Source organism: Lycium ferocissimum, chromosome 8 (assembly GCF_029784015.1).
Source record: "Lycium ferocissimum isolate CSIRO_LF1 chromosome 8, AGI_CSIRO_Lferr_CH_V1, whole genome shotgun sequence".
Lineage (NCBI taxonomy): Eukaryota > Viridiplantae > Streptophyta > Magnoliopsida > Solanales > Solanaceae > Lycium > Lycium ferocissimum.
In genome coordinates, this window is record NC_081349.1 from 33,421,650 (window position 1) to 33,437,540 (window position 15,891).

At 32.9% G+C, this 15,891-nt stretch overlaps 1 protein-coding gene across 4 annotated transcripts; it reads left to right on the forward strand.

Moving 5' to 3' along the window:
• Positions 1-10,757: 10,757 nt before the first annotated feature.
• On the forward strand, positions 10,758-15,503 carry LOC132068146 (uncharacterized). Of its 4 annotated transcripts, none has more exons than XR_009417323.1 (8): positions 10,758-10,952; positions 12,025-12,202; positions 13,576-13,673; positions 14,444-14,540; positions 14,637-14,677; positions 14,780-14,877; positions 15,054-15,139; positions 15,233-15,273. XR_009417323.1 is itself a non-coding variant. In XM_059461629.1 (6 exons), exons 1-6 carry the CDS (start codon positions 10,773-10,775, stop codon positions 15,284-15,286), a joined length of 693 nt encoding a protein of 230 aa, XP_059317612.1. In that variant the 5' UTR covers positions 10,758-10,772; the 3' UTR covers positions 15,287-15,503. The 4 variants fall into 4 exon arrangements, 1 of the variants encoding a protein (XP_059317612.1); XR_009417324.1 differs by having other exon boundaries at positions 14,819-14,877; XR_009417322.1 differs by having other exon boundaries at positions 14,637-14,877.
• Positions 15,504-15,891: the final 388 nt, after the last annotated feature.

Sequence of the window (15,891 nt, forward strand, 5' to 3'; positions counted from 1 at the left end):
GAAATCTATAAAATATAGCTATGAATTGTAATTAAAAAAAAAATTATAGTTGTGGTTTGTAATAAAATTAAAGTGTAGTTATCTATACCATATTAAAAGCACGAAGGGTCTTAAAAATATTGATTGAACTTTTTGCCCTTTACTAAAACACTCTACAATAGAAAAAATTGTCATTTACTATTTTTCTCACATTAATTATTTTTAATCTATATTGTACTTATTACGGTTTTTTCTTTTGATAAATATTTGCAGAATTTATGATTAATATTTAGTAATATTTTGATGATGACTTTCTAGGGTTTCGATTTTGAACTATCTAATCGCGTAGCGTTTGAATTGTTTAATGGCGCCGTAGCGTTTGAACTATTTAATGGCTTATTTGTTGTTTGCTTGTGTTCTCGGTAACTGTTTTGTTGTTTTTAGGTGTGTAAAGCCGCATAAACCTCTTGCCGGGTATTTTTGGAAGTGAGACGTAGTTTACACAATAAACTTGATAACTGATAGTATACTTGTCGCATATTTGACAGTTTATTATCGGTATGAGCATGTTTAAAGTTTTTCTTTATGTTATGAGGACTATGCTACCTGAATACAGGTATGAGCATGTTTAAAGTTTTTCTTTATGTTATGAGGACTATGCTACCTGAATACAGGTTTTGATAATTGAGGTAATTTTGTTCAGTATGAAGCATGAATAAATTAAATCACTTCTGCTTGAATATGAATATGAATATGGACATGGAGCATGAGTTTGTTCAATATGAATGAATTTATGTGGGCTACTGGTTGGTTCATTTGTCACTATATAACCTGCTTATAGTTATACTTCTCTCTATGATCCTCTCTAATCAGTTAGCACACAAAATGTGGTACTGCTTTCACTTTGTCAAGAAGTCTAAATCGGATTGTTTTTTAAATTTTAAAAGATGTCAAAACTTGTTTACAACGAATTTATATAAAGGAAACATGTTTACATAAATTAAAATGGGCTAAAAGGAGTAGTATATATCAGTCACAGCGGAAGCTGCAAGAGAATGGATTGATAATTAAGTATCCTTAAATCTGTTGGCCTATGTTTGATGAGAAAAAGTGGATTCATATATTTTAGTAGTAGAATTTAAGATAAAGGAACAGAATCATTGTTGGATTTTAACTTTGAATCCAAACAAGAATAGACATTGTTTTATAATTAAGTCCACGACATGGTCCTTTCCACAAGTTTACAAGGCACATGCCTATATTGTTTTTCTTCGTTTCAAATAAAGAGTTAAGTTGTAGTAGTGTACGTATTAATTAGCAAATGACTCCATCAAAAATTTGATATGCGTGTTTTCCTGATTTTTGAAACTAAAGTTTAAGTTGATATGGGGTTATGAGTATATATTTATAAATTAAACATAAAGTTCTAAATATTATAGGTTAAATTTTCGAACACTGTCACCTCCTTTTAGGTTAAGGAGTATTTTTTTCGTTTATAAGATTTTAGCTTAGGAGCTAAATTCCTTTAATTTTACTTGGTATTGGAATTGTTAGAAACTCCTTTTCTCCTTTGCGTTGTTAGGAATATCTCCTCCTATTTTTAATTTCGTATCAACATGAGTCCAAAGTGGAAAGATAAACAATATTAATCTTCGAGATATCTAATGTTCCATGAATATTACTGTTCTTTTTCTACCTTTCTTTCACCAATATGTTTGTTGTCTTTGTAAAGTTATTAGACCTGTCTTCAAACAATGTATTCATATATATATGTATGAATACATCTATGAAAGTCATTATTTGATTGATTTTTCAATATTCTGTATAGGTGAATGAAGATTCATATGAAGCGTGTGATTGAGACTTTGTGCAGATTAAGAGCGAATTTGAAGGCATGTTTTTTCTGAATTTTCTTTCTCATTCATATTGGTCCTATTTATGTTGCTATGGTTTTTGGTACATATTTGTACATATAATATGCTCAAGTTAATACTTCTTTTGCCGCATCATACTTAGGGGTGGGCATGGTACGTAATGGTACAGTATTTAAAACTTCGATATGTTAATTTTGATTTTCGATTTCTAAAAATAGTATATCATTACCGTACCAAATTAATTCGGTATGGTTCGGTATTTTAAAGTTCGGTTTCGGTATTTTACGGTACGGTAAATCGTTGCCATGGTTTATCCTACTTTGACTTACATATACTCATATCGTGGAGAACTGTGACTCTCGCTACTTAAGAAACGTCTCAATTATTATGTACTAAACACCTTACATGTAAAAATATTCAAAAGAAAGTACAATGATCCCTTCGTAAATCAATTACACAAAAAAGACATTTTAAATCAAGATAGAGTAGTCAAAGTTCCAACGTTTAAACAATTAGTTTTCTAATAATACTAGTTTATATATTTGTTAGTATTATAATGCTAAGATATTTGAATTGCATATGTAATTATATACTTCGGTATGGTATTCGGTATTTTGGTATTTTCTTTATGAATACCGAATACCTTACCAGATACCAAACTTTTTAAAAATGCATACCAAATACCATAATACCGAAATCGCGGTATAAAAAAATTCGATTTCGGTATGGTAATCGGTATCTACCACACCATGCTCACCCCTAATCATACTTATCTAAAATAAAACAGAAAATTATTGTACGTTTTGATTCAATTTTCATAAATTTATCATATTTACCGAGTGATAGTGTCTACTACTATTAGATGTGGTTATAGATAATAGCGTGGTTATAAAACCGAAAAGATGTGCTTCAAAGTCCAAACGTTATTTGAGATACAATATTTATTTATAGCTAATCCTATTTAGTGATGGCTAAGTAACGAAATATCAAAAAGGTTTAGCAATGAACAATATAGTGACGGATTAACAACGAAGTTCGTAGCTAAGTCAATTTTTTTAAGTGTTTATTGTCAAATAAGATACACGTTTTGTTCACGCGCAAAGCACGTACACTAAATTTAGTTATGCGTAAATACCTCTTATATGTTAGTTACACCATATAAAAAATTCCATTAGGGCCTGTTTGGAAAGCCACCCAGGTAATTGGAATTGGGTGTAATTGGATGTAATTACACGGTTGCTTTGTTTGTTTGACCAGGTAATTACACAGTTAGGTAAGAATTTGATGTAATTGAGAGGGTGTAATTACACTCTCCAATTCTCAAGGGGAAATTTGAGAAACGAGGTGTAATACACCTGTTTTTGTAATTACGATGTTACTTTTTAGTTTATCTCTTTTTAATTTTATTTTAATTTCTTTTCTTTTTTAATTTATTTTTTATTTCTATTATTTAATTTCTTTTTTATTTTATTTTATTTCTTTTTTCTAATTATTTTTTATTTCTATTATTTAATTTCTTTTTTATTTTTATTTTTTATTTTTTATATTTTTCTTTTTATAGTATTTATTTCATTTCCTTCCTTCTCATTCTCAACCTTTATTGCTGTGGTTCCATGTAATTGCTCATATTTTTTCAGTTTTTTATTTTATTCATTTAGCATAACCGTGTTAATATTCTAATATTTGGAACTACATCTCTTAATATTAGAAAGAATGAGTCATTAACAAACTTGGCATATAATGAGTGAAGTTATTAAAGTAGAATTTCGTTGTGAATGAAGTTATAGACTTATATTTTTCCTTTCTTTTGAATTATAGGAGTATTTACTTATGTTACGTTGAAACTTACTTATGTAACGTTGGAATTTGACATAAGAATATTATGTTAAATTTTTTTCTTTTGGATTTTGAATTTAGGTTATATTTTCGATTTTAAAAATATTTGCTTTAATCTTTTATTGACTTGTTATTTAGCATTGCATATGTTGTTTATTTTTCACTTACAGTTGATAGAATTATTGTCAAACATTTGAATAATGTTATGGCATTATATTTATAAATATTCTTTTTTTTTCAAACATCCAATCCCACGATGTTCTCACAAAAAAGGTATGCTTTTAAGTTTTATAATCAATTAAAATGTTATTAATTTGAAATTATATATCAATTATTTTTACAATATTAGTTACAATATATGATTATTAATTAACATATTTTCAAGAAACAATTTATTATTAAATAAATAATTTAATATCATTTATATATGCACATATTTTTTAAATATTAATTTTAAAATTTTTATAATTAAATTTTATTTTTAAATTAAACTGTGTAATTACACATATGCAACCAAACAACACGCTTGTAATTACCAACGTAATTACATTGTGACAAACAAGCAGTGTTCGTGGTAATTAAAATCATGTAATTACTAGGGTGTAGTTACTAGAACAGTAATTACACCAATTCCAATTACCAGGTGGCTTTCCAAACAGGCTCTTAATTTATTATTAATTTTTAATACTCCACTTAACAATTATTTTTAATTAATCAACTAAAGCTGAGGTGAAATTGCATTTTCACTCATCAACTTTCCGACTTACTGGCTTTGCTGTCGGCGAAGACAGATCCCGGATAATCCGGGCTCAACGTGCTGTATTATGTCGACACGTATCCTCGTGGGCCCCACTACTTGACTATTCTCCCACGTGTCAGCTTGTACTGATTGTCGCTGGTATTTTCGAGCTCAAAATCAACGGCTTTACCTTCTGCACGCTGACGTGGATGCCTCAGAGACCGTTGATATTTCTTATCCTTTTGTTCGTACAATTATCCGCAATTTTTCCATCTTTGGCTTTATCGTATGTTGCTATATAAGAGTACTGAATAATTATAACACTTTATTGTTTTCTAACCGACTATCTTTTATAATAATATTTCTAGGAATTTGAGGAGGAAAAGAAAATTTGTATAATGAAGACCATTGTTTGGTGGGGAAAATGTGGTCCTCACCACTTTAATTATTGTTCTTCACATTTTCCTATAAAAAAATATTAAAGAAATGATTTTAAAGAACTATTGGTAGATTCATTAGGAGAATTATTACCTTTCGCGAGTGGATGGAAACGATATTGTAGAGATTATTGAATGAGATTAATTTCAATTTGTTAGACCCTTAAAAAAGGTTTGTTAGACCCTTTAAAAAAGTACTAGAATATTGTTTTGATAACATAAAAGAAAGGTGTAGTTTTGAAGATTTACCATCCATACACACAGTTTATTTCAATCCGGCCAACAAGGTTGAGATATGACCTCTACAAAGGTATCAGGCTAAAAAAAGATAGATTGTATAATTAATTAATACACATTGTCATCCTAATGTATTAGTAACTCACTTCTAAAAAAAAAAAAAAAAAATAGCGACGAACAAATACTATAGATAAATAGAAAAATTTATTATTAATCTTATTAACGATAAATTATCAAAAGATTCTATTAGGTACAACACAACTTCATGTGACTGAGGATACTATCATAGATGGGAAGGTATAGAGGTTGAAGATTAGGGTAGAAGGTTAGTACGTAACTGAGTGTTGTTGTACACTTGTACTTTGAGTAGTATGAGTCAGGTCTCATGTAGCTTTTTTTTTTTTCCTACGTATATTGATATATATGTCGCTACATTTATTTTGTACATTACTATTTTGTTGTTTATCTTTTCTTTCTTACTGTCTTGCGTCCGTTACATCTCTTTTAAGACGAGGGTCTGTCGGAAACAACCTCTGCTGCCGAAGGTAGGTAGGGGTAAGGTCCGTACATCACTGCTTATTCCCCAGACTCCACTTGTGACATTATCCTAGGCATGTTGTTGTTGTTATTTGGTTAACTACAAGTAACTTTGCGATAGATTAACGACGACATTTGTAGCTAATTTTACTTTCTTTTTTTCGTATTGGTAACAGCGTGGCCTGAATAAGCATTTGGGCCAGATTTTAGGTCATGGGAGTGGAAGAAGGCCCAAAGAAGTTCCATGAGGTAATTAGCCTGAAGCCCAACAATTTTGTCTAGTTATTTTCTTAGGCCCATTGTATATTTTAATCCAGTTGACATGTAATAACACTAGGGCAATTCGCAGGAATGCCCCTCATTCGGGGAGGTCTTTAATTTTTGTCCCTCAAATTGCTGGTCTTTAATTTTTACGCTTCACATAGAAATCCTGAGATTCTGGGTTCGAACCCCGGCTCCGGCATAAAAATAAAAAATAATTTCGCAAGACAGGCTTGGGGAAAGTTATCTTGGGATCACGGCATAAGCGTATAAGGCATAACTAGGCAATTTATAAGGCAGACTTTTAGTTATGCCGGGGACAACATAAGTTGTCTTAAGGCATAACTAAAGTTATGCCGGATCCGGCATAAAATTATGCATAAGGCAGACTTTTAGTTATGCCGGAGACAGCATAAGTTGTCTTGAGGCATAACTAAAGTTATCTTAGGATCCAACATAGGTTGCCGTATAAGGCAAACTTTTAGTAATGCCTTAAGGCAACATATCTGGGATCGGCATAAAATTAGTTATGCCTTAAAAAATACTGCGCATAAGGCAGACTTTTCTCAAAGCCTTGCCTTGCGAAATTATTTTCATTTTTATGCCTGAGTCGAGGTTCGAACCCAGAACCTCAGTATTTTTGGCCACCTTTTCAAGCAAAGGGCAAAACTTAAAGACCGATTTTGAGGGCCAAAATTTAAAAATCAAAAGAAGGACAATCCGCGCCAAAAAATGATAACACTATACCCAAGGTGGGGTTTTCCGAGATATCTGTCTTGAAATTAAATTAAGTAAGAATCGAGTTTTACTTGTATTTTATGTTTAACAATAATATTAATAATATTTTGGGCTTAGGATACTTTGGATATTGTGAAGTTAGATATTTTGAATCCGCAAGTAATTGAAGAGCTAACCTAAATAATTATGCACCCAATTTGTTTAAACTAAACATAATCGAACAATAATTTATGCATAATTCATATATAATATATGTATAACCATGTATTTAACCTATCTATATTGGCTCAAAAAATGAAGTAAGAAGGTCTCTTTGCATTTTGGGTTTGGCCCATCTCAGACAGATCTATTTCAAATGATTTCCGGCTTGATCCTCTTTGGATAAGCCTTTTGTTTCCAATAAATGCGAGGTTTCAAATCATTTTTTGTGCGGATTGTCCGTCAAAAGCATTGGTCTTTAATTTTTTTCCCTCAAATTGGTGGTCTTTAATTTTTGTCCCTCAAATTGGTGATTTTTAATTTTTATCCTTCGCCTAATACCTCAAGGTTCTAGATTCGAACCCCAGCTCAGTAAAAAAAAAAAAAAAAAAAAAAATTTCGCGCAAGGCGGTTCCTGTAGGTAGAGTTTTACATTCAAAATTCTCGCACGAGGCTAACTCTTTACAAAACTCATCCTTGCGATTTTTTATTTTTATTTTTACTAAGCCGGGGTTCGAACCCCAAACCTCATGATATTAGGCGAAGGGCAAAAATTGAAGACCACCAATTTATGGGGCAAAAATTAAAGACCACCCCAAAATAAGGGCATTCCTGCGAATTGGCCGTTTGAAATTCTATGGATATCATCGTGGGTCGTTTGCACAAACATCCTATCTTGGGGTGGTATTTAATTTTTCAGCTTAATCACTTTTCGGCGGGATAAGTTTAGATTTCTCTTGGCATAAGTTTATATTTCGTATTATAATATCTCACAAATTATTCCGAGCACGACAAAATTTTCAAAACTCAACATAAAAATGACCAAAACACTCACGAAGAAGGATAAAGAACATATGCCCTAAAAAGCATAACTCCAGTTTCTGAACACTATAATAAATTTTGAAAAGGCATATTACATAAGTAGGCCCTTAAACTTGAAACTTCGGTCGGCGTATATGCCTTGACTTTGGGTGTGCACAAGTAGGCACCTTGTGTAAGGGTTGAACAAGTAAACACAAATGCGACGTGGCATGAGCAAACCCACGTGGCCTCCAATAATTATGTGCCACGTCGCGTTGCGTCATATCATTGTGTTTCTTGTTCGACTTATACGAGTTCAGTGCCTACTTGTGCACACCCAAAGTTGAAGAGCATACTTGCCAGCTGAGGCCAAGTTTAGGGCCTATTTATGTATTATGCCTTTTGAAAATACTACACAACTTATGCCTCATAAATTAATTCCTACAGAACTTATGCCGAACGAAGCAAAAGTTCAGTTTTCGAAGATAAAAATGTTACAAAACTTATGCCGAGCGGAACAGATCTGGATATTTTCATTAAATGACCAGCATGAGCAAAACCTAAAGACCATAGATCCGAGGGACAAAAACTAAAGGCCATTGTGTTTGAAGAACAATCCATGCAAAAACTTCTATCGTAGTTCAACTAATTCGGCCCATAAATATGGGCCTGTAGCCCACTTCTCAATCTACACCGTATTCGTGTATTCTTTCTACCTATAAATATATGTATTTCAAAACTTCTCTCTTTTCTAGATTTTTCTTGGAGAAGCATATTTCTAGAACTCTCCACATTCTCCTCAATTCCTTCTTTTCCTTTATGATGACTTGAATAAACTCATTACCAAAATAATCACTGCAAAATCTGTCCAAACAGGCCCTTATTTCACCGATCAGCAAATCTCCTCTCATCATCTCCGTCCACTGGTCATGGCTATGTCGACAGTGACTTCTATGAACAAACAAATAAATGAAAACTTAATAAGAATTGAGTAGTTGAATTATTGTAATAAAAAAATTGCGTGGATTGCCCTTCAATTCGCTAGTCTTTAATTTTGTCCCTCAATTCGCTAGTCTTTAATTTTTGGCCCTTTTTTTCATTTAATGAAAATTTATGGGCTAAAATATTCTTTTCGCACCAGAGATTTTGGGTTCGATCTTTAGTAGAGTAAAAAATAATAATAATTTCTTAACTCGGCGAAGTTACATAGAACTTATACCTTATCCGATAAAGATTCGTGAAAATGAAGTTTCATAATTTCTATAGGCATTAGTTTTTACGTAGTTTCATACAAATTTTTATCCTGTATGGCATAGTTTCTATATGTAACTATATAGCGAATAGGTATAATTTCATATAAATTTATGCCTTGCGAAATTATTATTTTTTGATTGAGCAAAAATTTAAACCCAAAATCTCAAAATATTATTTGTCATCATTTTAAGTGAAGGACGAAAATTAAGGACAAATTGCCCGATTATAATTTATTTTTTAGCTCAACTCAGCCCAAAATTAACCCACCTCTCATTTTGACCGCTCCGACCCAAATTCAGTCCAACCCACCCGTTCATTTTACGCCCTATATATATATAGTTATAAGAATATTTTTTCTTACCACAAAACATATAAAAGCAGTATATTTTAGCTAAAGAAATATAATTTGGTTAGTACAAGTGTACAACAACAACAACAACAACAACCATATACCTATCAGAGGTAGATCTAGAAGTTATATAAAAGCAAAATTTTCATTCCACTCCTTTAATATTTTAACTTCCATTTTGATGAAATTATTTAATTCAAATCAAATTTGGAACGAGAATTTGACATTATAACTTATGTATCCTAATTTTAAAGTTATTTAGTTTTAAATAAATAATCTATACATAGTTTGCAACTTCAAATAATAAATACATAATTTTCCAGATGAAAGTTGCATTTGCTATCCTCTCTTAATTAGTGGATTAGGGGTTCGAACTGGATATGGAAAAAAAATCTTTGGACAAGCGCTCCCCCGAATAAGGCGCGATGCGGTGCGAATTATACGGATTAATTGGGCTCAAATGCGGATATCGAGCACCAAATCGAGAAAATCAAAAGAACGTGAAAAATGAGGTAGGAGGTTCGATAGCTTTTGAAAAAAGAGACTTTAAAAAACAAAAATAAAAAAATTGACATAAATAAATAAGATTAGGACCTAAAAGTAATTAATTAAAAAGTTTTAAAAAAAATTTGAAAATTATTGTAAGGACTACAAAAGTATTGATATTTTGAAAAAGACTTTAAAAACAAAAAATAAAAAAATTGATTAAATAAATAAAATTAGGACATAAAAGTAATTAATGAAAAAGTTTTTAAAAATTTGAGAAATTAATGTAAATTTACAAAAGTCCCTCACATTCCCAACTTATGTACATCCTAATTTTATTCAAGTTATAGTTCTAAATAAATAATCTATTCATAGTTAATGAACTTTTAAGACAAATACATAATTTAAGATTATTTGAGCTCTCTTAATTTTGATTGGGGTTCGAACATGGATATGGAAAAAAAATTTTGGAGGAAACGCTCCCTAATAAGCGCGATATAAATTATCTGGATTAATAAAGTTTTCGATATAGACCAATCAGTAAAAATCAAAGAACGTGAAAAATTTAGGTAGGCTTTGAGCAAAAATACACATTTCAAAACAAAAAACAAAAAAATTGACATAAATAAATAAGATTAGGACACTAAAAGTAATCAATTAAAAAGTTTTAAAAAAAATTGAAAAATTATTGTAAGGACTACAAAATATCACCGATAAACTTTTACGTATAATAGGTTATTTTAAAAACAAAAAATAAAAAAAATTATTTAAATAAATAAAATTAGGACATAAAAGTAATTAATGAAAAAGTTTTTAAAAATTTGGGAAATTAATGTGAGGACTACAAAAGTCCTCACATTCCCTTTATATATAATAGTATATATATATATATCTGGATTTCTCTCTTCTTAATTTTCCATTTCTAGAGACTCTCTACATCGTCCTCGTAATCTTTCTTTTTCTTTATCACAACGCAAAATCTGCCCAAACAGGCCCTTATCGAAAAATCTCTCCTCTCTGATAATCTTCGTTCACCGGTTATTGCTATGTCGACGGTAAGTTCTTCGACGCAATACAGTAATTACTCTCACAACGGAACCTACTTTCCGACGCCGTTTCATCTCCAACAGTCCTACATTAGCCCTTCTCCTTCGCCAGTGGCTAATCCCGTTTATAATGCTACAACAGCTATTCCAGGCGTTTACTCTTTGCCTCAGTATCAACAAGTAAGTATTGTATTGTATTGTATTTGTATTATACTTGTATCGTTTTGGTGAATACCACGTTGAATACATTACTATCACTCTCTACCGATTTACGTGACATTTTTTTGCTTCGCGAGATTCAAACTTGCATTGTTTCACCAGATTGACAACTTTGATCATATTTTAAGATATATTTTTTCTATCAAATTGATATGAGAATTGCGATTTATAGTATTTTTTTGTGGAGTTTTCAAATATGTACTGATATAGTTTGGTTAGGCATGGACTTTAAGAAAGTAAAGAAAGACTTCTGAAACTTGTGGTCTGTAACAAATCAGAGATATTTGTGTGGATACAAATCATTTTATTAAGGGTAATTATTAAGGGTAATTATTAAGGGTAAAAGGGAAAGTTTTTAGTTGTTTTTTTTTTCTTTCTAAATATAGAAATGTATCAAGAAATGTATCAAGACTAAAAAGGTAAGTGTTCATATCGAGGGAGTAAATTTTAATTTTAAAATATTGAGTTGATCTAATCCAATTTAGCTTCTAAGTTTAGTCAAATTGACTCTCAAAAAGCAAATTGGGCAGAGGGAGTAATTATTATGATATTTCGGCTGTAAAATTTGATTTTGATGAACCGACTTGGATTGAGATAGAGAGGAGAAAAACAGAGCTAATTTTTCAGATGCATGTTTAACTCATTAGTGGCTCGTATGTAACTACCTTAAATGTTATTTCTTCTGTAACTGATTTTATGTATGAAATAAACTTGATTGGTACGTTTGTAGATCATTTGTGTACACATGAATATATATACATATATATATATAGGATATGCATGCATGCCTTTTGTGCATGTCATACCTAATATGTTTACACAAATTGCATGCTTCTTAGTTACCGTTAGCAAGCTAACGAAAAAGAGAAAAAGAAGATCTTCATTGAAGTATTTGAAGTAGAGCCTTTGTACATCTTTATCGATGTTGCTTTTTAGCGTTAAAGATGTTGTTTTTAGCTTGAATTTTGTTCCTCTTGTGATAAAAGAAGATTTAGTTGATAATGTTTCTAACGTGCCTAATTATCGTGGACAGGCGCAGCAATTATTTCAAAAAGTTGCACAGACAATCACGCCCGAGGCAATTCAGAATGTGAAAGCTGCGCTTGCACGCAGTGAGATTGAGCAAAAAGCTGAGGCCAAAAAGAAAGCTGTGCCTCGAAAGGCAGCAGGACAGACTTGGGAAGATCCTACTCTTGCAGACTGGCCAGAGAGTAAGTCGCTTGCTCCATTTAATTATTTCTTCCAATTTGGTTTGGCGTCAAATGTTTGAATTCAGTTTTTACCCATTAAAAAAAGTTTGAGTTTGTTTAGTTTATTCTCTTGGTGCTCGTGGTTGTTCCGATTTGGTCTCCTCGCAGTCAAGAGTCCTGGCAGTGCTTATAAGAGTGTCAACGCTGTGATGGTCTGGATAACCGCGAAGCTGTAGAAAGTAATTATGAATGCTGAAGTAATCACCGGCTATGCCATGCAGGGTCTGGAATTTAGGAAGCAGTTATTAAAGGTGAATATGTCACCTGTGCAATCACTTAAGGAGATAAAAATAAGTCTAATTTCATAGTATGATCCAACTTTCCGTGAAATCTAGATAGATTTTGAGGTTATCAGCAACAGAATTTAGATTAAAGTGAGCATGATCAATAGTGATAGTTTAGGCAACTTGAAAGAATTGAGGATTGAAAAATATTTTACCACATATAGCAGTTGTTAAAAAAGTGGGCAGGCAATGATCAGGGGTGCTGTTAAAACCAAGTAAGTGAGGTCCTTAAATAGAGCTGACATGACACTGTATCCTTCCCCTACTCCCCATCCTAAAGAGGTAAAAGCTTTCATATTGCTTCATGTGCTCGGCTTTGGGGGTGTCTGTGTGTGTGGTGGGGGAGGGGGGTTATCATCTTCATGAAGTAAACATTCCGTATCGAGTCTTCGCCTCGGTGGTGGATGGAGGAAGCTTTTCTTTCGAGCCAATGCATCGGTCTAAGTAACACCTGTCATGCCTATGACCTTTATATGTTCTGTTTCCCCTTTTCCGTTTTGGTAGGGGCAGTGGCACCTGGAGGCTGGAGCCAGTTTGAAGCAAAAATTGTCTATACTATAATGAATGCCTAACTGCCAAAGGCACAACGTGGAAGGTAGAAGAATAAATGTGTGCTGAATTAATTGTGCTTGAAAAGTTCTGGGTGGAGTCGTCCTTCTGAATAAACACCCCCCCCCCCCCCCCCCACCCCAAAAAAAAAAAACCCAACACACCCCGGTCCACTCTTTTTGTGTGGAGGCAGCTGATTGCGAGATGAACGAGCTAGCTAATACTCCTAGATACATGTTTGAATATTATCCTTTCATGACTTATCAAAAAAAACTATGCTTCAGTGATCCATTTTCAGAGACTATTTTCCTGTTAATTTTTATGTCTGACTTCCCGTATAAGTCTTTTCGCTCTTCTTCTTGTTTTGATTTTTATGTCTGACTTCCCGTATAACTCTTTTCGCTCTTCTTCTTGTTGTGTTACTTGACTATTGGCTTTTGCTGTAAGATGGATGTCAATTCTATTACATTTGACTGACCAAGTTGACTATTTTTCATGCAGATGATTTTCGTATATTTTGTGGTAACCTTGGGAATGAGGTGAATGATGATGTTTTGTCGAAAGCATTTTCAAGATTTCCTTCCTTTAACATGGCCAGGGTAAGGTCTTTTAGAATCAATTCAAGTTTCCGAACAGTGATACTTTTGATTGGTATACTTAGACTTGTGTTCTTTCTTAAAATGGGGAGGTCTTTGTGTCTAGACTTCTTCTTTGCTTTCTCTTATAGATTTTATATTTCCATACGTTCGACATTCTTGAATTTGGGGAGAGCCAGTGGCGGAGCCACTCTTTTAATTGATACCCCTTCATGGAAATTTACTCTGCATAGATAGATAAAAATATACTTATATATTTATACACTATATGTTGACTCCCACTTGTCTTTTCGGTATGTTTTTCTCCCACTTGTCTTTTTGGTATGTTTTCCATTTTATATTTTTGGAGAAATTTGATTTATTAGAAAAAATAAAAAAAGAAGAATTGCAGAATGGTGTCGCTATGTGGGAAAAGGCCATTGTTGGGCTCTTAGATGGAACCAAATATGTTTTTCTCTTTTTCTGTTTGTTGTGTAGATTGCATGTGTTACACAGTTGTCGTGCGCGTTCATATTTGCACTAAACTGAAGAATATTGCTAAGTACATCAATCTTGAACCGTTAATAAGGTATCTTGAAATAGTGTCAGCTTTTGAATGTTTAAAATGGTGAGTTATCTAGGTTGGTGAGCATCCAAAGGAGGAGGTTGTATTGATGGTGATCTATGTCCCAAAGACTCGTGTATAATTATCAGATTCAAGTATGGATATGTGGTATGTTCAACTTAAAGTTCGTGTAACATATAAAGGGTTTTTAATGATGTAACGATGACAGGTTGTGAGAGAAAAGCGGACTGGCAAGACCAAGGGATTTGGATTTGTAAGCTTTTCAAATCCTTCAGACCTTGCCGTGGCACTTAAAGAAATGAATGGTAAGTGGTATTTCCATATGTGTAAGGCATAAGCCTCTTACTCCGCTTCTGCTACGGTAGTATAACCAACATCTTAAATGGCATACCTTGATACAGGGTATGGTTAGATATCTTTTGAAGATCACCGAACTAGAATGGTATGTGATGATAACCCTCAATTGCATCTGGGATTTTCTTTGTTAAGATGCTTGATGATGCCTTATACGGGTCTCTTTCGACCCCTTGTTTGATGTCATAAGGTTGAAAGATTTACCCCGATGGCAGTGTGTTATCGGCAGACCCCTCTGGATGACCCAGCACCACAACAACTAGGAGTGTGTTGTTGACGTTAAATTAGGTAAAGGAAAATAAGGGGAACTTTAGTTAAAGAGTTTTGAGCACTGTGGTTCTCTTAGGCCTCTTTGCAAAATGGAGGCGTTTGTTGATGTTTTAATCATTAACGGGCAGCATATTTTCTACCAAACTTTCATGGCTCGGATCCTTAAGTGACAGGGTACATTATTCTGATTTCAGGGAAATATGTTGGAAACAGGCCAGTTCAACTTCGGAAGAGTAAATGGAAAGACAGGATTGACTATGAAGCTTTGGTGAAACAGAAGGTGAGCGTTCTTTTTCACTGATCAGCTTATATATGATTTGTGTTATAAAAATTGGCATTCACTGACCAGTTCTCTTATTGAATGTTGTGGCAGAATGAGTCTTTGAAGAAAGCTAAGTCGCCAAAGAAGAGTGTATTGCACAAGTGAGCGCCAAATTTGTAGAGTATAGCTTAATAGTAGGATATTTTAGATGTATCTTGGTGGGCATAAGAGTAGTGAGACATTGCAGTTATTGCATACAGATGTACCATTTCATCCTACACAATCTTTAGTGCTTTATGGTTCGCCAATGACTCTTTTTTCTGCGCGTTTTATGGCGAACCTCTTGGCAATTGTGGAATGGGAAGCTTTAATTGTTCATTCACCTTGTGAGATATTTGCAGTGTAATGCTTTATTGCAAATTTACGGTGTTCAGTGCAGTCCGATTAAATGAGTCCACCATGGTCGTTACTTGGCCTCATAAAGTGCAAGCCCTGAATTATGCATGTCAAGTTTTTATCGATCAACCTGTGGAGAATTAAAAGATAAAACCAAAAATGCTTGACATACTCACAGCAAGTTGATAAAAATGCTCTAAAAAGACTGGTGATTGAACGATACAAACTAGTACCATATCGAAACTGCAAATTTTGACTTTACCTTCGGATTAAGAATTGAACCGCTCAACTAATGTAATGAGACCTGAGCTTAAGTAATTTGGGATATGTTTTAGTGTATTCATGAGAATTGTACCATAAGTAGGTCTACGTCA